The sequence below is a fragment of the Zonotrichia leucophrys genome, chromosome 2, assembly GCF_028769735.1.
Source record: "Zonotrichia leucophrys gambelii isolate GWCS_2022_RI chromosome 2, RI_Zleu_2.0, whole genome shotgun sequence".
NCBI classification, from domain to species: domain Eukaryota; kingdom Metazoa; phylum Chordata; class Aves; order Passeriformes; family Passerellidae; genus Zonotrichia; species Zonotrichia leucophrys.
Genome location: NC_088171.1, coordinates 66,148,830 through 66,169,828, shown reverse-complemented (window position 1 = coordinate 66,169,828; position 20,999 = coordinate 66,148,830). Strand labels below are relative to the sequence as shown.

Genomic DNA, 20,999 nt, shown 5'->3' with positions numbered 1-20,999 from the left:
TGTTTTTTAATCTCTGCTCTCCGTTAGGACAACTACATGTACAAAATTTTATAGGCTTATAATTCTGTATGCTATATATAAACATAAATAAAAACCTAGAGGTCAACATAAATAAAATAAAACTTTTATTTTTTAAATAAAATTATGTTTTGGTTAAAGAAAAGATAGTGTGTCATTTTTGTTAGTAGTACAGACAATTTTTTATCCAAAAGAATACATTGTGCTTTATTGTGTCATTTGTCTGAATACAGACTCAGTGGAATATCTAAATGATACCCTGCTCTGAACTCCAAGTTGAAAGTAAGTTTTTATTATACTTGAGGGAAACAATGGGTTCAGCTGCTTATTGCAAGGAGCAATTGTCAAGGGAGAGTTAAACTCAATTACTGTAACCATACTGAATAAAAAATACTGCCAAGAACAAAAATACGCCTGGGTAAAGACAGCTACTGAATAAAAAAATCGACATAAAGCGTATCAAATATTTATTTATCTGGGCAACAAAGGACTATGATACATTGATAGGCATGGAAACTACTGCCGGCACAACTCAATACAACACAACTATAACTGCTTCCAATATGGCCAGTGGAAATACAGGATACCAGGTGGTCCCGAATGTTTGAAGTTCTTTGGGAAAAAAAAAAGAAAAAAGAAAAAAAAGAGAAAAATAAAAACAAAAGAAAGGGAGAAAAAACAGAGGGGGGAAAAAAAGGAAAGTAAAGCTAAATCTTGTTTTAAAAGACAATATTAATTTATTGCTCTGTTGGTGCTTTCGGGAGAAGGACAGTGGATGAAAATAACTTTTTTCATTTTCCACAACACATAAGGGTTGTAAAACCACTAACATGTTTAAAAACCTTGCCAGGGTCCAACATCACTTTATTTTATCTTCAATGAGAAACTAAATGTCATACTAATTATATATAAAAATTAATGGTTTTTTATTTGTTCAGCTGCTTCATTGTCGCTTTTAACATGCTACAATAGGGCTAAAAATGATGAATCCCAGAGAAAAACCCCCAAAAAACCTCTGATATCTAAATAAGTACCATGAACCACATGATGAACTAAGAGGGGAAGATTTAAAACCCACTAAACAAGAGGTAAACGAGATCACCAGATAAATAAAAAAAGGCTTAAAACAGACTCACCATATTTACAATTCCCATTAAATTACACATAAATAAATATATACATACATGAACACTGATTCCCTTATATAATAACCGTGAATCGTGTTGCAATAGAAAGTTCAAGTTGGTCGCTTTACCTTGGACAGGAAAAAGTTCTACAACTGAAGATATGACATGGAACCGCTTGCGTTTTGTGTTCAAGTTTATTCACAATACTGATAAAATGTCATCAGTCCTCTTTGACTTTTGTCTGTCTGCTGTTGCTCTTGTACTTTTTCACTTTTTTCTTTCATTTTTAGTATGGCTACAATCTTAACTGAAGTTTATGTAAGGGAAGGTGGTGATTCAGTCCGGTGAAGCTCATAGAATTTTAAAGTATTATTTATTTCTTTTTGTTTGTTTTTTTTTTAATTTTTAATATATTTTTAGAAAAAAAAGTCCTTTTCTTTTTTGTTTTATTTTTTGTTGGGTTTTTTTTCTCCTTTTGTTTTATTTAAAAAAAAGTTCACAAACTCAAGACAGAACTTTTTTTCTTTGCTGGCTCCGTCCCCCTGTTCTGTTCTCTTAGGCTTCAAACTGGGGTTAAACGATGGTGGCAGTGGGAAGAGAGGGGAATTTAAGCAGGAGCAAATGGAAATGTGGATGCTGGGAAGGGGTGTGGAGAGAGGGCAGAGCAGTCCTGCAGAGTCAGAGAACAAGACTGGCAGAAGGACGCTCATTCTGTTGCTGTAGCCTGGGGTGCTGGGTGCCGGGGAGAGGGAGGAGGGAGATGAATGGATCGATGGGCTATGAGGGGGAAGGGAGAGGAGCGTGTGTGGGGGGGATCCTCACTTTCGGTGCTTCTCCTCTTTGTCGCCGCTTTTGGTGCTGTTGTCTGTGTGGCTGTTGGGGTTGTTGCTGAGGTACATTTTGTCCATGGCCTTGAGCGCCTCGGTGAGATAGTTCTGCAGGGCGGTGACGGCAGCACACACCGCCGGGCTCCCAAAGCCGTGCGAGATGAGGTTGAAGTGGGTCAGGCAGCTCTGGATGCCCGGCTCCAAAATGGGGTTGGGCCGCGAGTTCCCCAGGGGAGATCGGTCCTGAGCCAGCAGGTCGGTGAACTCTTTACAGATCTGTCTGTAGCACAAATGGAGCAGAGAGACAGAGGGAGGGAGGGAAGGGAAGAGAGAGGGAGAGAAATGAACCATCACTGGCGGCAGCAAAGCTCATGCATTCTCCCTGCTAGACTGCACAAGCCCCTGGACCAAGGGGGCTCCTGCTCCTGAGCATACACACTCTCCTTCCTCCCTCTCCTCTCTATGTGTCCTTCCCCAATTCTCACATTTCCCCAGCACGCACAAACCTCTTCCCTTCACCTTGCGTGCACACACAACAGCACACCCACCACACATCACACCCCAGCCCCATCCAACACACCGGCAGGGAACAGGAACATGGAGACACATGCCTCTTGCCCCACTGCTCTCTGTATCTCAGCCCTCAACACTCTTCACAAACACACATCCCTTCCCTGCTGGGGTTTGGAGCACAAACATAGTTTAAAGTTCCTGAGCAGGACAGGCTATGATATCCAAAGGCAAGCTAAGGGATTTCTCCATATCTTAGAAGATTCCTTTTTTAGGGGGAAGCCAGAGAGAGATAGGGCCCTCTTCCTTCACAAGGCTGAAACGCACACCTGAGTGTCATGAAGAATGAGTGAGGGCAAAGCTGGCAAGTGAGGATTTAAATTAGGGTATTCTGAAACATTTTTATATGTAAATGTCTATCTCCAAATCCAAAGGGACCTTTCCACAGAGGGGAAAGCTGACGCTAACCAGCGCCTGGAAATTTCCTTCCAGGGAGGTGAAAAGGGAGGATACGAGGGCATGGTGCAGAAGATAGGTTATATCACCCACTCACTGCACAAATGGTTGGAGAAATAACACACCTTACAGCAAGAGAGCTCAGAGGCGTGTTGAAACAGTTTGTATTCTAAAACCCACGTTAATGTCTTCCAGCCATAAAGCAGCTCCCATCTCCTGCTTGTGTCCTCTGGCACTGTGCCCTTTGGTGACACCTCTGTTGGTAATTAAGGGCTACTAAACAACCCTTTTAATTTCCAGCAAACATACCAAAACAATAATTTTCTTTTCACACACCACCTGGAAGTCTAGGCAGCCCCACCAACGATAAACTCTGCTAGCATTTTAACTGCGTACAGATTGTCATTTAAAATATATTTTTAATATCCCTGTATTAGCTAAGTAACAGTGCTGCCTAGGCAGAAAGAACCATTCCCGATTTTAATGAACTGAAATCGGTTTAATGTGCCAGTTTTATTTTACTGTCAAGGGGAAGACTTCCCCTTCTACTTAAATTGATAAGCTAAGTGAATAGGCCCAGAAGATGTTTTGCTTTGAAGAATTACTGCTTTTTCTGTAACTAAACATCCACTCTCAATTTGCACAATTCACATTCAAGGTAATCTGCACAAACAGATTTGGAGGAAACCAAGCTCTCCTATACCAGGAGGGCCAACACACACCCTCACAACTTACAAAGCCATCAGCCACTGGTTATGCAGAAAACAAATATCTTCACAAATAAAAGCCCCAAACTCGAGTTTGTCCCCCTCCCTTATTTCTAAGCAACACGCCAGAAAGTTAAATGTCTTACTTTGTAGCTAGAAGCATGTTTTTTCTTGTGACTTGCTCGTTTGGATCGGAATGTTGTCGGTTGAGAAATTCAGCTACTGCTTTGGCAGGAAATTCTGTCTCACAAACGTACCCAAAATCTCTAGCTAGATGTACTGCTTCTCCTGAATAGGGAGGCACGGGTGGGGATGGAAAGAAACACAGCTCATCAGTACACACTGAACACAGACAAAAATACAATTTAAAAAACCATTACAATCTACTTGGGCTTTTCTTCTCAAAAGCTTGGACATTTTCTCTTTGAAAAAGTTAGGGTCAGAAATGTTAATTAAATCTTATCTTGCAGTTTTCGTTGCTTCAGTTGAAGGCATTGCAAATGCATATTTTCATGACAACTGTTATGAGTGAAATCTCACATAACAATTTTTAATAGTTCACATTGACTAAGAGATACTTTTAGACAGACTGGCTCCATCCACCTAGAATGTGTGCTTCGATTTACATCTCCATGCCTTATAGAGAGCCATTTATGTACATTTTATTCACAGCTATTTACTCTGAAAATGTGTTTGCCTTAGCCACATTTCTATATTCTTTTGCAATGCATCAATGATTAATATTGATCATAATTACTCCTAGAGCTCTTCTAAATAAAATGCATTAAACAGCTAAGTGTTTAAAATTTAACTTGATCGCATATAATTATATGTTCACCCCCAAACGATTAACCATGAGAATTTTAGGGTCATTCCACTGAGTCTGTCTGTTTTGTTGATTTTCAAATCTTTGGTTTTAATTTCCTGAACCAGTTGGTTTTTACTGCAGGGCTTCCTGCCATTAGCTCTAGCTCCGGAAGAACGCATGCGCCAATTAGAGCTTCAAAGCCTCAGTCCAGTGAGCTTGTTTCCATAAAATGGAGCGGATCATAAACAATAACAGTGCTCTAGAAACTGCCTCATCGCTATGGGACTCGAAGCCTCAGCAATGTTTATACTATCATCTCCCCAGAATTAGCCACCATCACTAAGTTATCTGAAGATCAGGCCTCTGGTTTTGTTTTTTTAAAAAATCATTCTTTTCAAAGCCATTGTACGTGAAAGCCAAACAGAACAATGGATTACCATAAAACCTTCTCCATATTCATTAACATCACAAATAATGTTAAGCATCTCCCAAATCTAGACTTTTTACAAGTTTTCCCCTCGTGATTTTTTTTACCACAGCAGCGTGTCAATGCAATTGCAAAGCCTTTTCAGAAACATGAAGCCGCGGTAATTTTCACGCAGTATAAATATAGTTTGTTCACTAATCCTGATGTTTAAAAAAATGACGCCTGGCATCATCACACAGCACGTCTTTCCCCGGCCCTTTGAACATGAAACATTTCTCGCAGAATGAGAAGCGACAACAAAACAAATTCCTGCCTACACAACCAAACTTAAGCTGAACCTGGACAGCTCAGGCTGAGCTTAAAAGCACTTTACAAACTGAACCAGTTTAAAATGCAGCCGAACTCGAAAGTAAGGGGAAAGGAGAGGGGTCTCTCTGCAGACCTCAGACATACTTTGTGTCAGCCAGTGTGACACAGCCACTGCTTCAAAATTAAATGACTGCAAACTCTTGAGCTTCCCACCTCCCCGTACAGACAGCGCAGGACATCCCAAGGCATTAAAGCAAGTTGCACCTTTTCCAGCCAAAGCAGAGGAGAATGATACAGCCAATGGAACATGTGTTCTGAAAATGAGAACCAAAAGGGAGTGGGGGCTGGCAGTGGTGCAACTTTGAGGCTTTCAGGACACCATTAATTCATGGCTGAGGTCAAGGATTCCCAAATTAATTCAGGAAGTAATGGTCACGCATTTCTCAAATGCAGATGTCAGAAAAGTTAAATGATTTACTGTTATGTGGCTGCAGGCTGGGAGGGAAAACAAACTTAAAGTAGCTGCAGCTTCTGACATTTAAAATTGCTTGGTTGTCCACCTGTGGCAGAAGAACAGCAGTGAAGTATTAGAGGCTCTGCTGCCCCTAACTTTCAACTTGGTACTCATGGGTCTCTTGTGGGGCTCACAAGCCCTTCACATCTCCCTTCACAGGGATCCTTCCCATGCTGCTCCCAATGAGATCTGCTTACTCCACAGAGGGATTACTCATTTGAATGAGCGAGCAAGATGGGGCCCTGAAAACATCTAGCTCGGAAACTTAAAAGCAAATAAATAATAGAACGCTTTGCTGAGTCTGCAGAACTCGCACAAACCCGTTTCAGGTTATAACAAAAAAGCAAAAGCACACAATTAACCTGATCTTTTTTTAAGACACAGAAAATAACGCCCTTCCAAATGCTAGTAAGCAGCACCAACTCTGGGAACAGAGAAAGAAACCCCGAACAACCCAACAGCAAATCTTCTCCCGTTTGTCAAAAGTAACAGGCACATTTTCCAAAGGAGCCCTCCCAGCTCTTGGAGTCACTTACCCTCCACGAGCGAGGTGAGCAAGGTAACGTTAGCAGCTTTACGCCTCCCGGCTGGCAGGTTTAGTCCTATTTTGTCCAGTTTCTCCCTCAGAGATCTCCCTCCGTTTTTAGACTTTGCCCTGCTCCACACAGAAAGGCATTGAGAAATGGGGCTTGGGGGAACACCTGCTCCTACTTTGGCTCCCGCCCACACATGCCCCCAACACATCATTTTCCAGGGAAGGGAATAAAAGGTTTAGGCACAAGGGATTGGACGCATGGCTGTGGGAGGTTCAAGACCAACTGTTGCTGAAAGCTGAATCCCACCTATAGGGATGATGCTTTGGATCACACCTCAAGCACAGCGGCCCTCACTAAGTTCTAGATCATCCCCAGAGCTGATGTGGAGCTCTGAGGTGTCTCCCTGAGCTCCCAAGGTGCCATGGACACGAGGGCAGCTTCTCCCAGGGCGTGAAGGGAGAGGGGTGATTTGCAGGGCAAACAGCCCCAGAGCATCACTGCCCTCACACCAAACTCTATGTGGCCCATCTGTGGCTTCGCAGCAGAGCTGGGCTAAGCGGGACTGCAGAGATGGGAGCTGCCTTAATTAATCCTGGATGATATTCCCTGCCAGGCACTGCCTAATTGCCTGGGTGAGGCCACCACAGGGTGGGAGCCCATGGCAGGGTGCCCGCCTCTAAGCCGTTCCTGGAGGTAAGTGTGTGTATGTGTGTGTGTGCCCGTGGGGGTGTTCATGGCCACGAGAGGGACAGGGACACGCAGGGCCCCCCCCGGCGGGGCTCCGGGGGCCGCGCAAGGCCGCGCGTTGCCATGGCGACAGTGCCCGGGCCCCCTCCCTCCGCCCGGCCGCGCTGCCCTGCCGGCCGCGCGCGCCCCGCCCCCTAGCGGCGGCCGCCGCACTCCCCCCGCGCCGCCGCCCCGCGTGGGCGCTCGTCCCCCGCCTTCCCTGCCTCCATCCCTATCCCTATCCCTCCCTCCCTGCCTGCCTGCCTCCCGCACGGCGCGGCCCGGCATCCCGCCTCCCGCGTCCCCCCGCCCCTCACCTCCGGAGCACTCCGCCCAGCAGGGAGGCGTTGAGGCACTCGGGCGGCGACAGGCGTCTCTGCACTTCCGCCACCGTGACCTTGTACTTGGAGGTGGAGCTGAGCAGCGAGAGGCGGCCCGGCACCGAGCAGAAGACCTCGTTGGGGTTCACCACCCCGCCGAAGAGTGCGTCCTTGTTGATGGGGATGGAGGAGACGGCGTTGTTGTTAGACTTGGAGAGGGACACGGGGCCTGCAGGGAGGGAGGAGCAGGGAGGTGAGGGTGAGGAGCGGGCGGGGAGCCGGGGAGGGAGGGGAAGCAGCCGAGCCGCTCTGCGGCCAGCCCCGGCCCGCACCGCCTGCGGGGCAGCGGGGACGCTCCGGGGGCACCCCTCCCCTTTCCCGTCGGGAGGCGCAGGGGGAGAGCCGGACATCCCTCGACCCGCAGCGGGGAAATTGAGAAGACCCCGCTGCAGCCCCCGCCGAGCGCCGAGGCCGGGGTGCCGCACGCCGGGCCGGTACCGCCGTGTCGGGCCGGCAGTGCCCGAGCAGCGGTGCAGGGCGTGCGGCAAGCCCGGGGCCTCGCCAGCGCACATATTTAGTCATGGAAAAGCCGTAACTCGGCGGAGGACCGGCACCCCAAAATACAGCTCAGTGCCTGCCCGGCGGCGGCCGGCGGGGAGGTGCCGCCGTTCGGTGCCTCGGGTCCCGGCCGCCTTCCCTTTCTCCTCTGCCTTAGCCCGCTCCGCTTGACGGGCGCAGCCCAACCAAGCGGGGGGCTCTCTCCGTTTTGGATAGATCACTTGTGACATTAATAGCTCTGGGAAGGCTAATAGATACAACAGGAGTTAAACGAACTCTTGAGATTACTAATAAAAGAGCCAATTATCATGTCGACTTGGAAAGAGCATCTCTTAAGATTTATCCCTTGCACATCTAATTTGACGTGACAAAGGCTTTACGGGCGGGGAGTGGGGGGGTATGAAACTTCAGGTTCGCTGGTTGTACAGCAATTAGGGTTAGAGTGCCTCTGCTCAGCACCTCTCTCCTGTGGTGGCCTGGGTACCCAAATTCCAGGTGGCCACGCAGCCACAGCAGCCCTCAGAGCAGGCAGGAGCTAGCTGTGCCTTCCACCCCGCCAGTTTTACTCCAACAGCCTTCTCACTACACAGCGTCCAAACACAAAACCCATCACTTGCCACCAAGAACCTGCTTTGCAAAATGCCCTGTGCCACCTTTCTCAATCTTTCGATTGTCCAAAGAACGATGGGAAATGAAAATCGAGTGAAATTTTGCAATAAATATTTAGCACGATTTGGGTACCAGCTTCCAAGTAATTCAATTCCAAGTGAAGCAAGCGCACAAAGCCAACGAAAACCAAACCACCCTAACCTCCGACAGACATCAGTTTCCAGAAACTCGCCCCTTGTTCTCCACCAGTCCCACCTCATCACCGGCGTGATTTAAATAAGAAAACCCGAAGGAGGGGAACAACGATTTCATGTTCACAGCTCCAGTTTACCAACAACGATTCAAGCCCTCCGCTCAGCCAGATGCATGGGGCAAACCATGAAACCCAATTGTTCGCTAAAGCACTAAAAGACCGGCTCGGATTTTCTAGATCATCTGCTAACATTTTTCCTCGTTAACGACAATAATAATTAAAATATCCGGCAAACGTGGCCATTTAAGAGGGCGGATTTCAACCCACTTCGCCCGTTTTTCTTTGCTTCCAACCTTTCTTTGCCAACAGTACATGCCAGAGGAAGGAGCCCGGGGCCGGGGGTCTGGAGGGGAGAGGGGGGAGGCCGGGTGAGTCCTCCCAGCGAGCAGTCCCCAGCCTGTGACGACATGTTTGGTATGCGCAAGGAAACAGCTTACCTTTCTTAATTACAGTTTGATCTGGGATGTTAATACCGGGGTCTTCTACGTGCTGCAACAAAAGGAACAGGCAGGGATGTCAGTGCACAACCACAACAAAAGGCAGGGAGGGTCGAGCTGGGATGGGGTGAGGGAGAAGTTTTGTGCTCCCCCCATTCCTGGGCACGGTGTGGGGAAGAAAACAACAGATCCTGCACGGACAGGGGTGGGTGGGGGGGAGAAGGGAGGCAGGAGATTTGGGGGAGGTTTCCTTTATCGAGAGGAATCCTGCATTGCTCTCAGCTCTTCCCCCGATCCCCAAGAAAAAACACAATAAATCACTCACAGCCCCGGGGCCCGAGTGGCCTTAAGCTTCTGCGGGCTCCCTCCTCCCGTCCGTCCCTTCCTTCTCCCCGGAAAGCAGCCCCGGCCCGGCCCGGCCCTTGCCCGGGGCCGCTGCGCCCGCTGCGTGTCCGCGCCCGCGGGAGGGAAGCACAAAGGAGCGCGGAGCCCCACGCACCCCCGGGCTCCCACTATTGTCCCCGCGCAGGGTCCGCGGCCGCGGTACAGCTGCGCTTCGCGCGGCCGAGTCACGACGTGATTAGAAAGTCAAATGAAATCATGTTTTCTAATTCCAAAAACTGACAGGCAATATAATGTCTGGCTGTGTTTACAAATTAACACCAGCGCTGCTGAGATAGAAGATTTCGCAATCGTTACAAAACCCAGGCATTACCATTTAAAAAACTATTACTTCCTTCTCTAGTCTTTGTCCAACAATAATACTGATTCTAACATTTTCCATTCTGTCTTGGATTTATGCTCCTGTTAATTGTGCCTGATCTCAATGATTCCGGGTGGATGGTACTAAGTTGCTTTATTACAGGTTTTATTATACTCAATGCTCTCATTTGTAACTTGCCTAAAGTGCTTCTGGATTTAAGTATAATTAAATTGAGAAATGTTCAGAAATGACTACTGCTGCAGTTCTTGTGTTTTAACTATATGGGGAAATATGATCCCTTTATGCATGCACCCTAAACCCATAAAGTAAATGTAGTGCAGCATAATACTTTTATTTGTGTTATTTCTACACATATTCCGTACAGGGAGGACTGTTAAGTTTAAAATCCCAGAGAGATATTTACGATTAAATAATTTTCACCGTCTACTTGACTTTCTTAAATATTAAGCAGTCGTTTTTATTAAAGGTTAACTGTTGCAGCAACGGAAAAATTCCAAAATTATCCTCCCAACTCAGATTTTGGTAACGGATTTTTTTTTAACCAGATAAAACACACCTAAAAGATGCACCCTCTTATTTTATATTCTCCTTCATGAAGCCTGCTGATTCAGCCTTACAGAGAAAAAAAAAATGGCTAGACTGGCTCAAGGATTTAAACCAGATGGCATTTGGTTTTCACGAAGTATAGCAATGCTATTAATTCATAGATCTGAAGAGGAAGCTTCCTGAATCAGCCCACTGCCATGGAGCACAACTGAGGAGAGGGAGAATTCAGGAGAACATTTTAGGTCATGTTTTCCTACAGCAATCAGGGGCTTGAAGTCAACAAATTAGTTTATTCATACGATTGCCTCCATGTTATTTTATATCAAGTTTAAAGAGTCGACCTGCTTTTAACAGATCCAAATTGCTTACTAAATCCTCCACTTTGGAAAACGTATGCGTTTATTGCAAAACTGCTAAACACAACCAGCAATTTTCTGTGGCTAATTTAGCCAGATGAGGGCTGTAATAAATTCACTATTTTCTCTGAGTATAATTTACAAAAGATTTCAAAATGACCCCCAAAAATAGGTAAGTTCATCTGAACATTATCCTTGCAACACGAAACTGTACTCATTAAACTGTCAGCGAATATATTGTTGTAATATTTGATCCTGTAATTTGGGATGGCATTTCGGCAAAAATCACATCCAGATACCACAGTTCCCTCCTCCTCTTTCCTCCTGCAAGTCGAGCAGCTTCAGTCCCTCAGCATGAGCTCTGTGGGCTTTAATAAATTTATTGCCATGTTCTAATTCCATTTTCAGGGAGAAACCCAGAATGATGAACTTTGATCACGACCTATCATGTTGCATAAGGCCACTTTCCTAACTGAACAATAGCCCTGGCTTGCTTTGTAAGTAGCCTGTGCACTAATGTCATGCTTAATTAGAAATCATTTTTAAAATCTGTACTCATCGATAATAGAATTAGGTTCCCCCCAAATAATGCATCCTCCAATAGGCTCCCAACATTTGATTTAATATAGGGTGTAGCAGGTCTGACTCAAATTCGATAACCTATAGGTAATGATTTATGAGGTCATCCCTTTGCACCGCTACTAAAAGAAGGCGGCAGCATTTTAGTACACCTCTTCCCTGATTTGTCAATTAATTCCTTTAGAGAAGAGGATCTGCCCATACCCCCTTATAACTTTGGATGTGGTTATTCCATATGCCAATCCTGTAATCACGGGAAACCAATTTTTCCTTCTTAGGCCACTTTCACCCGTTTTCCCCCCACCCCCCCTTTACATTTGTGAAATCTCGTTAAATGTCCTCACAGGCATTTCAGACTCGTGTCTTTCCCAAGGCAGTAAGAAATCCCCAAATGCACGGCCCTGTGGTGATATTATATATTCTTCCAATCGTAACAGCTTATTGTCATTGAGAAGGAAAGATATTGTTAACGATGACAGTAATTTGATTTATTTATATTTTAGTGGGCAAGTTAGCGGGGAGACGTCGCTCAGGGACGAGAGCTGCGAGAACCTTTTGTTCTAGGTGGGGGCTTCACTTTTCCCTGGGAGACGGGGAGGGGGCGAGTTCTCTTCTTCCCTTCCTCTTTTATTATTTCGGAGTGGGGGGGGGTTCCCCTCGCTCCCTCCCTCCCTCCCTCCCTCTCCCCCCGACGTTGATCTCCCGCGGTAAGAGGGACGAGAGGGCTCCTGGGCGACCCCTTGGCTTACCGGCACGTCCTCGATGGCGTGGGGGATGGAGTGCAGGGGCAGGTCGGCCAGCCCCGAGCCCAGCCCGTGCGGGGCGTGCAGCAGGTCGTCGTGCCGCCGGTAGTCCCTGCGCGGGTCGAGCCCCGAGAGCTGGTGGGGCAAGCCGCGGTGCGTGTGGAGCAGCCCCGTCTCCTGGCTCTGTCTCTGTCCCGGCCATCCTGGGTGCTGGGGCTGCGGCTGGGCGTGCAGGGGGTTGAGGCTGTACGGGTCGTTCACGTGGGAGTAGGGGTCCTGAGACTGGGGGTAGATGGGCTGGTAAGGGGGGGGGAAGTAGGGCGGCTGGAAGTCGGCGTTGGGGGTGTGCGAGAGCGGTGGGGCGCTGGTGTAGGGAGACTGACCCACGGTCCCCAGCTGGGGTAACCGGGCTGTCCCGTTGCTGGTACTGTCGTGGCGCTCCTGAGATGGGGAGCGGGAGCGGGGGGGGAGGAGGGTTGGGGGGTGGAGGGTGCAGAGGAGGGGGAGGAGGGGGAGGGGAAAGGAGAAAAGAAAAACAAAGATAATATCAAACTGATTTTCCTCAAAATCGCCTCGAAAATTTCATCTATAGGGCGATGAGGGGCAAATCATCGTCTCCGAGGCGGAGAAAAGCAGATCTGGAGATCTCTCTGCCTCTGATTTCCCTTCCCAAATAATTAAGGGGCAGTCTCGCTTTTTAAAATACCAATAATAACGCCAATAATGATAACAGCAATAATAGCAATAATTACAACAGGACAGCTTATAGTAATTAATAAAACATTGCGGCGATACAGCGCGGATTCACAACAGATCGTGCCCCGGCATTTCAGGAGCAGGTATTTCCCACAAATAAAAAGAATGATTCACAAGCGAGCATTATTGAAATAATAATTCTGCCACAACACAAAATCCTTCCTCTGGCCCTTAACAGAACTGAGATAAATACTGTCTCTGACATTACCGATCGCGTCCCAAGAAAACCCTGGAAAATCCAAACCCACTGCCATTTTGTTACCAGAAAACGCCGAAATAGCCTCCAAACAAACCGGTAGTTCCCCCTTGGAGTTTTAGCAATGTTTCGGGGAGATAGCACTGCCATGGTCCCCCAAGCTACGGGGAGAGGCGAACCGCGGGTGCCCGGCCGAGCCCCGGGCTGCGATTTGGGAGCGGAGCGGAGCGGGCAGGGCGGCCCGGCCGCCGGGGAAGCGGAGGAATGCGGCGGGCGGCCGGGGGAAGCGCCGCCGCCCCGACGGGCGAGCGGCACGGAAACGAGCCCGGGCACGGCTCTGCCGGCTCTCGACACCGGGCACAGGAGCCCGCACGAACGTCTGGGGCAACAGGAATGGCCTCCACGGAGGAGGATTCGAAGGAAAGAACCACGGTCCCGAAACAGAGGAACGAGAAAGCGAAAATGCTACGTTTGCAGGTGGCAAGGTTAAGGAATGGAAGCGGTAAGGTCCAAGCAAAGCCTTTTGCCGTTCGCTCGAAGCAGATCAAAGGGGGAAAAAAAAAAGGGGGGAGTGAGGGGGAGGGAAGAAAAGAAAAATAAAGAGAGAAAGGGCAAAACGTAAACCACCGAATTTATTAAAATGAAGGAAAGGAAAAAAAAGCCCTCTCCGGAAAGCTGGGTGTGAAACCCCCACTGCCACCGCCGACAACAATAGCAACACCCAGCGCGTACCGAGCCCCCTCCGAAAGAAACGTGAAGCAACTCACCATAGCCGAAAAACTGTGCACTAACATCTGCGAAGAGTCGGGGGTTACAAGTCAAGGCAGAAAAAACAACAAGAAGGCAGAGGAAAGGGACCGGCGAAGCGCGCAGCCCCCGGCGGACCCCGCGGGTGCGGGCGCGGCGCGGGCGCGGAGGGAGCGCGGCCGGAGCCGGCGCTAGGCGCGGGCGGCGGGACCGGGGCGCCGGGGCTGCTCCTGCACCGCGGGCGCGCCACGATAATCCATCAGAACTTGCACCGATCTCTGCTGCCCTTCATCGGGTGATCCCAAGGCGAGCTCTCTATCCTGGCGCGGTGTGAGGAGTCAAAGTTGGTTGCTTTTTCTTTTTTTTTTTTTTTTTTTTTTGTTTTGGTTTGGTTTTTTTTGTTGTTTGTTTGGCGCTTATTTTTTTCCTTTTTTTTTAGCGTGTGTGTGTTTGTTTCTTAATCCTTTTTTTTTCCTCTGACTCTTTCTTTTTCTCCTTTGACTTAGCTGCTGCTTCACTTGAGCTCCTAATAACAGATCTGCTGCCTTCCTGGAGACTCCTAATAGCAGATATTCATGACTATTAATATTACACGAACACTTAATAAGGGAAGAATGGCTGGAAATCGAGCGTGAAGCGAGAAGGCAACTCAAGGCAGAGCCTGTTCTAAATGACGTCCATTGAATGAAGAATCAGTGTATCTAATCAGAGATGGGGGAGAGGGAGAGGGAGAGAGAGACAAAAAGGGAGAGAGAGGGAGCGGGAGAGAGAGAGGGGGCACATGCTGCTGCGTCTGACGAATCACAGGAAAGGGGCAACATTTTAAAAGGTTGCAGGGCATGCAAAAGTGAAAGAGAAAGAGATCCGGAGAGAGGGAGAGGGTGGGAGCCAGGAGGGGGGTGCAGAAAGAGGGGAGGGGGGGCGGGGAGGGAGTGGGAAAGACGGGCAGAAGGAGAGAGGGGAGGGGGCGCGGGATCCCCCCCCTCATCCTTCCTCACCTTCTCTTCCCTTCTCTTCGCTTCGCTTCCCTTCCCTTCCCCCCGGCTGCCGCCTCCCCGCGTCCCCAGCCCCGCAGTCCTTCGCGGGCGCACCTCGGGCTGCGGCTGCTGCGCGTAGCCGGCCTCAAAGCCCAGGGAGAAGAGCGGCTGCTCGCTTCCCGCTTGGTTCTTGCTGCCCTCGGCCGCACCGCCGCCGCCTTTGCGCGGGGTGGGCTCCGCGGGACCGCCCGCCGCCGCCGCCCCGTCCATGCCTCGACGGCGCCCCGCCGAGGGGCTCCCCTCGCCGCTGCCCCCGCGGCGGCCGCCCCGCGCCGCCGAGCAGGCTCGCCTCCGTGCCCCACGTCCCGGAAACCGGCTGGGAAAGTTTTTTTGGGTGTCTCCCCCTCTGGGTGTCAACCCTCCTCCTCCTCCTCCTCCTCCTCTTCCTCCGGTTGGAGCCCAGCGCAGAGACCAGCGGGCGCCCGGGGCGGGGGGGGCTGGGGAGCCCAAGGAGCATCCGCCGGGCTCCCCGCGGCCCCCCTCTCGGAGGATCCGGGAAGAGACGGAGGAAAAAGGCAGGAGGCAGCAAGGCGGGGAGGGAAGGAGGGCGGGAGGGACGCGGGGGGAGCGGGAGCCGGGAAAAGAGGCAAGGCGAGCGCTTCTCCCGGCCCAGACAAGCCGGGGCTCCGGCGCAACCCGTCGGACTGGCTGTGCAACTCCCCAAACAACTCCCTTAAAACAGGCACCGCTCCGCTCGCCGCCGCCGCTGCCCCGCCGCAGCCGCCGCGCCGCCGGCGCCCGGCCCCACGCTCCGCCCGCCCGCCCCGAGCCCCCGGCGCTCCGGCCGCCCCGGGCTCCGAGCGCCGCTGGCCCGGCTTCTCTGCCCTTCTTCGGGGCTTATCTTTGTTTTTCCTTTTTTTCCCTAATCTTTCATTCCTTTTTGTTTCTTTTTTCCTTTTATTTTTTTTTCTTTTTAGTTTTAAGGCATGTTGTACACCCGGCGGGACACAGACACCCTCTTTTCCATCCTCTCTTAAAAGTGCTCTCCCACCGGCTCCCGAGCCAAACACGGAGAGCCAGCCAGCCCCACATGTACGCACACAACCCGGCCGGTTCGCGGAGCGGCTGGTGCTCCCTCCCTGTTTGCTAACACCTCGGTGCGAAGTCCCATTAACGCAAGGCAACAAAAGCCATTTGCGATGAAATCCACGCGCTCGCACGTGTGCAAACTGGAAGACCGGTCCTGAGGGAAGGGAGGGGGAAGAGGTACGCTTTCCACCCGAAATGCAGCTGAGGGGTATGTGGCTTTTTTTTCCGGACTGAAAAAAAATTTAAAAATCCAAAACACCAAAAAAACTAAACTCAGCCAACTAAAAAAAATTATTAAAAAACCATTACGCAACCCACAAACCCCAACACCCGACACTTCATTCATAGAAATCAAGCACCGACCAACGAGTGGTTCTAAAGCTCAGCTCCCGCATCGGGAGACAGCTTCATCCCCAACTCCTCCATCAAGGACTAGATCACCAAATCACTTAGTCGGCGCTGAGCCTGCCGAGTCCTCGGTTCCTTCCCTAAACTACAGCATCGCCCAAAACAGCGTCAGGGTCGGACGGGAGAGTGCCCCCTTGGAGCCAGAGATGCAGAGATGCATGTCGGCAAGGCTCCGCCGAGGCTGAGGGCATCTTCCCGCGTGGGTCACGACCAAACAACAGCGTTCACTTGCAAAGTAGAGTCCTTTATTGCGCGCTTTGAACCCACTGCACAGGCAACTTTTTCGAAACGGGTGACCATAGTATTCGTTGGTTTGAGACTAGGCACATCGCTCTTCTTTTTTCTCTTCTTCTTCTCCTTTTTGTCAGATTAAAAGACACTCGCCTCTTTGTAAAAATATGGATGCACATACAGGCACAGAGAGAGATGCACGAACACAATCTGTGCTGAACGGCTCCAAAACTGAATGAGGTGGATTTTATTTATTTTTTCCCAAGCGGTTAAATTGCTATGTCTCAAACCCGTGAGAATGTGGCCCTGAAAATTAGGAGGCTGGGGGAACACTGCTCCCAAACCCCATGATTTCATTTAGGCAGCTGAACCCTGTAAAATTGTGCAGCTCGGTATCATGAACCCGCAGATATATCGAAAAGGCTGCATTTAAGCGTGGGTCCTGAGCCAATTTATTTGGATGCCTCGGGTACCTAGGGTGCAAGAATAATTCTCTTCCCTTTGTCTCTTGGCCCTCTCATTCATTCATGCGTCCATTCATTCAGCCAACCGCCTATCCATCCATCTATCCATCCATCCATCCATATGGATGAGTGTAGCATCCTACGAGAGCCTTATCTACGGAAGATCTACCTATAGACCAGGCTGCTTCTGGATCCTGTTTGCCTTTCCTCATACACTTCCGACAAAGCCGTGTTTCCACAAGCCCCGAAGTTCCTGGGGAAGGACCCCAGCCCCTCTCCGGCTGCAGGACCGCAAGGAAGCCTGACGACGGAGTAGAAGTTTTCCTAAACGAAATTGAGAGACGGAGGGATGCTGAAGGCTCCCGCTTGCAGCTGCGGGGCCGGGGCTCTGCCCGGGCCCGGGGGAAGCGCTTACCTCACATTCCTCATACTTGATATTATCCGTCAGTTTCCAAAGCATTTTCATGGATTGGCGCGAGAGAGAGGATTTGGATCTCCCTGCCTTGCCTCTCCCTACGGTGGCGGCGCCGGGCGGCGTGGGGAGCGCGGCTGGCGGAGGCTCGGCAGCGCTCCCGTCCGCGCTCGGAGATCTCCCTCTAATGGTGGAAACTTTTCCCTTTTCCAGCTCTTTACCCACAGTCTAATCGCCTCATTAGCATATCAACAACAGCCCAATTGCTCGCCAGCACAACAACCTGCAGCGATGGACACAGGTAGAAGGGACCCACGAGCAAGGGAAAAAAAAAAATTAACGACAAAAAAAGATTTCTTCGCCTTGCCGAGCCCCGGCGCGGGGGGGGCAGCGGGCCCTGCCTGCCTGTCTGTCTGCCTGCGGGCCGCTGTGTGCCTGCCAGCGGGGAGGAAAGTGGCCAGTGGAATCAAAGAGGCTCCCGTCAGATCCGCAGAAAGTTTGGGGCTGGCCATGAAGCCACCCCATGGGATTTATCTCTCCCCCTACCCACTTTTTTTCCTTTTTTTTTTTTTTTCACTGAGGTTAAAGGAAGCAAAGCGAACAGAAACGAGACTCGTGTCCTGCTCGAAAGAGGTTATTGTCTGCGGAGGCTTCTGTTGCCCTCTGGATTTGGTCTTTTTTTTTTTTTTTTTTTTTTTTTTTTTTGTGGATATTTAAAAAGCTTCTTCGCTTCGCAAACTGCCTTTTTTTTTTTTCTTCTCGGCTCTGTTGGCTATTGGTCTTCAAAAAAAAAAACACCACCCCAAACAAATCCAACATTATCTCCCAAACAGAAGTGGGCGAGCGGTAAATTGACTGTAGCAGGAGCCAAAGTCTTTTGCAAGCACTTGAGCAAAAGGACAAAACAATGACCACAATAAAACTTTGGTACTTTCTTAGGTGGAGCGCTTCGTTTGCTTAACAATGTGCCGCTAAGGGAGCGCTCAGGCTGCCCTCCTAGGGGGCTTGCTTCTCCACCCTTCTTTTATTTCCCCGGGTGCCCAGCCTTGGTGCATCCACCGCAAGGCTTCGTTTTTCCCGTTTTTCTTCTTTTTTTTTTTTTTCTCTCATCTCTGGGTGATCCCTCGCTTCTCCGAAGGGCAGGGCATTCCCTCTCGGCGGGGCTGGCGTGTCGGGCCTGGCGCAGCTCGCCGTGTCCCCAGGCGTCCCCAGGAGCCGGGCATCCCCACGGCTGCCTGCGCACCTGGCTGCCCTGCTGCTCACCGAAACTTCCTTTTGCCGACGGCAAAACCTGCCTCGTCGGCCTGGAAGACCCTCCCGGGGCCACCCTCCCTCCGGCCCTCCACGTCGGAGGAAAATTTACAGCCTCTAGGAGCGAATGGCCCCAGCGCTGCCACGGGGAGCCGCAGCGGGCCCTCGGGGGCCCGGCCCACGTGTCGCCACGCCGGGAAGGGTGGCAGAGCCCCCGGGCTCCCGGGACTGCTCCTTCTCACACACAAACATCCATGTCCCCTAAATGGATTTTTTTCTCTTTCCCCTTCCTCCCTCCTCCACCATACTCCCACCCCCGATGCTCTTTTTCACCAGCGCTTTTGTCTACCACTGGCAGGAGAGTAAATTGTTGTTTTTACTCCCATTGAGGTTCAAATGGAGCTGGCAGATTAAGCCTAGTTAATGCCCCGGGGGGGTGCTGGAGATGGGAAAAAGAGGAGGGAAGGGGGCTGGCGAAGGGGCCCATGGCCCCTCAGCGCCGTCCTGTCTGAACCGGGGCGGCCGGGAAAGGCTCCCACCCGGGACAGCCGCCCAGCTGCGGCCGCTCGGGGCTCCCGTGGGCCAAGGAAGGCCTGACCCTTTTGCCTTCTCTCCCGGAGCGCAGGGCTGCGCGGGGAGGGGGCGGCTTTCCCCGGAGATCCCGCGGGGCAGCGGGAGGCGATTCCCGCGGCCCGGCCCCTCCGGCCAGGCGGGGCGAGGAGGCCCCGCAGCGCCGCAGAGAAGGGGCAAGGAAGGCCGGGGTGTAAGGAAAAGTCGGGAATAGATTTCAAGGCAGATAACCCGTAAATACGATTGCGCAAGAATTGATTTCAGTGAAAGAAAAGAAAAATCTTCTTTTGATCGCTTTTTCGCACCGGTCTGATAAAAAGATGTTAGCCGATGTAAAAATAAATTAAATAACTTTTGTTTGCTTACTTTGTTCCCTCGTCGTTTTTTTTTTTTTTTTTAGACGACTTGCTGCTACCCTAAAGAAATAAAAAAAAAATGGGTAGTCTAAGGAAGGGCTCAGTCTAAGACTAATTCTAAAAGTTGGGAGCAGAAAAAGAAACCAGGCTTCCATATGGAACTGGACTGTCCTGGGGAAGAAATCAATTCTTTAAAAGTACTTTTGTCTAAGAAAATCCCGTGTGCTTGAACAGGAAGGTGCATCTTCCCTTTCATTAGTCGGCAAACTGCGGTCATCCGGCCCGAGCAGACGGGCACCAGGGCGCTCCAGGGTTTTTCAAGGCTCTCCCGGTCCGTGAGCCTCCGTAACTCCACACGTGTAGCCCGGCCCGTGGTGCGTGCGGGTCCCCTGGGGTCCGTGGGGCCGGCCGAGGCCCCGGCGGGCCGCGTGTTCCCCGCCTGGCCTCATTGGCCGGTGGGTTCTGCTTTTCCCTTCAGCTCATTCCCGGGAGTGCTTTCCAGGGGCGCCCCCGGCGAATCTACTATCGGGTGGGACCCGGCAGCGTTGTTTTTCCATGGGACAGGCTGGGGTGGGAGCTCGTAGGGAGCTCTCAGCTCCCGCGACCGTCCCCGATGCTCTCCGGGTGCCGCCGGTGCTGCGGGCCCTGCCCCGCGTGGGTCCCCGGCGTCCCGTGGGCAGCCCTGGGGCTCCGTGGCGAGCCGGCCCCGCTGGCCCCGGGCTCACGGACCCGGGCGGGCACACGCCGCCCTCGGCCGGACCACGCTGCCGGGGTCGTGTCACTCGCGGCGGCGGCGGCGGAGCAGCCCCGGCCCCTGGCGAGCCCAGTCCGCCGCTCTCTACCTGTTGCAGCCGGGCCTCACGAGTGCCCGCGGGCGGCTCCAGCACCGAGGGCCGCAAAACGCCCGGCCCCAGCGTCAGGTTCGTGCCCAGCGCCCTCCGGGCCCGTCACCTCTCTCGCTACAGCCCTGCCCTCCCGTCCCAAAGTAACAATAAAGCCCCCAGGGCAGAAGGTCACCTTACCTGCCAGTCCCCCATCTTGGCAAGGATAGACATCCTGGCTGCGGGCTCCGAGTCCCCAGGTCCCTGCCGGTCATGGACTGCGAGGGCAAGCCGCTCGCCTGGGACGCCTGTGGGTAAATCCTCCCCTTACCTGAGCCGGGACTCTCTCACCTGGCCATAAAGAGCTGGGTGCTCCCTGCCCGCGCCTGCGCGCTGCCTCCGCGCTGCCTGCGCGCTGCCCCCCGCGCTCCCACCGAGCCCGCCCGGCCCCGCCGCTCCCGGGACACCGGCCCCGCCGCCCCCGGGGGGCTCCGAGCTGGCCTCGGGCGTCCTGCAGCCGCCGGACCTCTGCCCGCTTGGCCACGGCGTCGCGTCCCGGCGCTGCCCCGGCCGGGTGAGAGCCCGGTGCTTCCAGCCGCGGGCAGAGGGCAGCGCTGTCCGCCCTGGGCTG

At 51.6% G+C, this 20,999-nt stretch overlaps 1 protein-coding gene across 2 annotated transcripts; it reads right to left on the bottom strand.

The window, feature by feature from the left end:
- Positions 1-927: 927 nt before the first annotated feature.
- On the bottom strand, positions 928-20,675 carry TFAP2A (transcription factor AP-2 alpha). Of its 2 annotated transcripts, none has more exons than XM_064703417.1 (7): positions 20,570-20,675; positions 12,097-12,531; positions 9,143-9,194; positions 7,283-7,514; positions 6,240-6,358; positions 3,792-3,933; positions 928-2,252 (listed from the first exon to the last, which is right to left on the bottom strand). In XM_064703417.1, the coding sequence occupies exons 1-7, from the start codon at positions 20,600-20,602 to the stop codon at positions 1,964-1,966; spliced, it is 1,302 nt and encodes a 433-aa protein (XP_064559487.1). In that variant the 5' UTR covers positions 20,603-20,675; the 3' UTR covers positions 928-1,963. The 2 variants fall into 2 exon arrangements, with proteins under 2 accessions (XP_064559487.1, XP_064559488.1); XM_064703418.1 differs by lacking the exon at positions 20,570-20,675 and adding an exon at positions 13,810-14,555.
- Between the last annotated feature and the right edge of the window lie 324 nt (positions 20,676-20,999).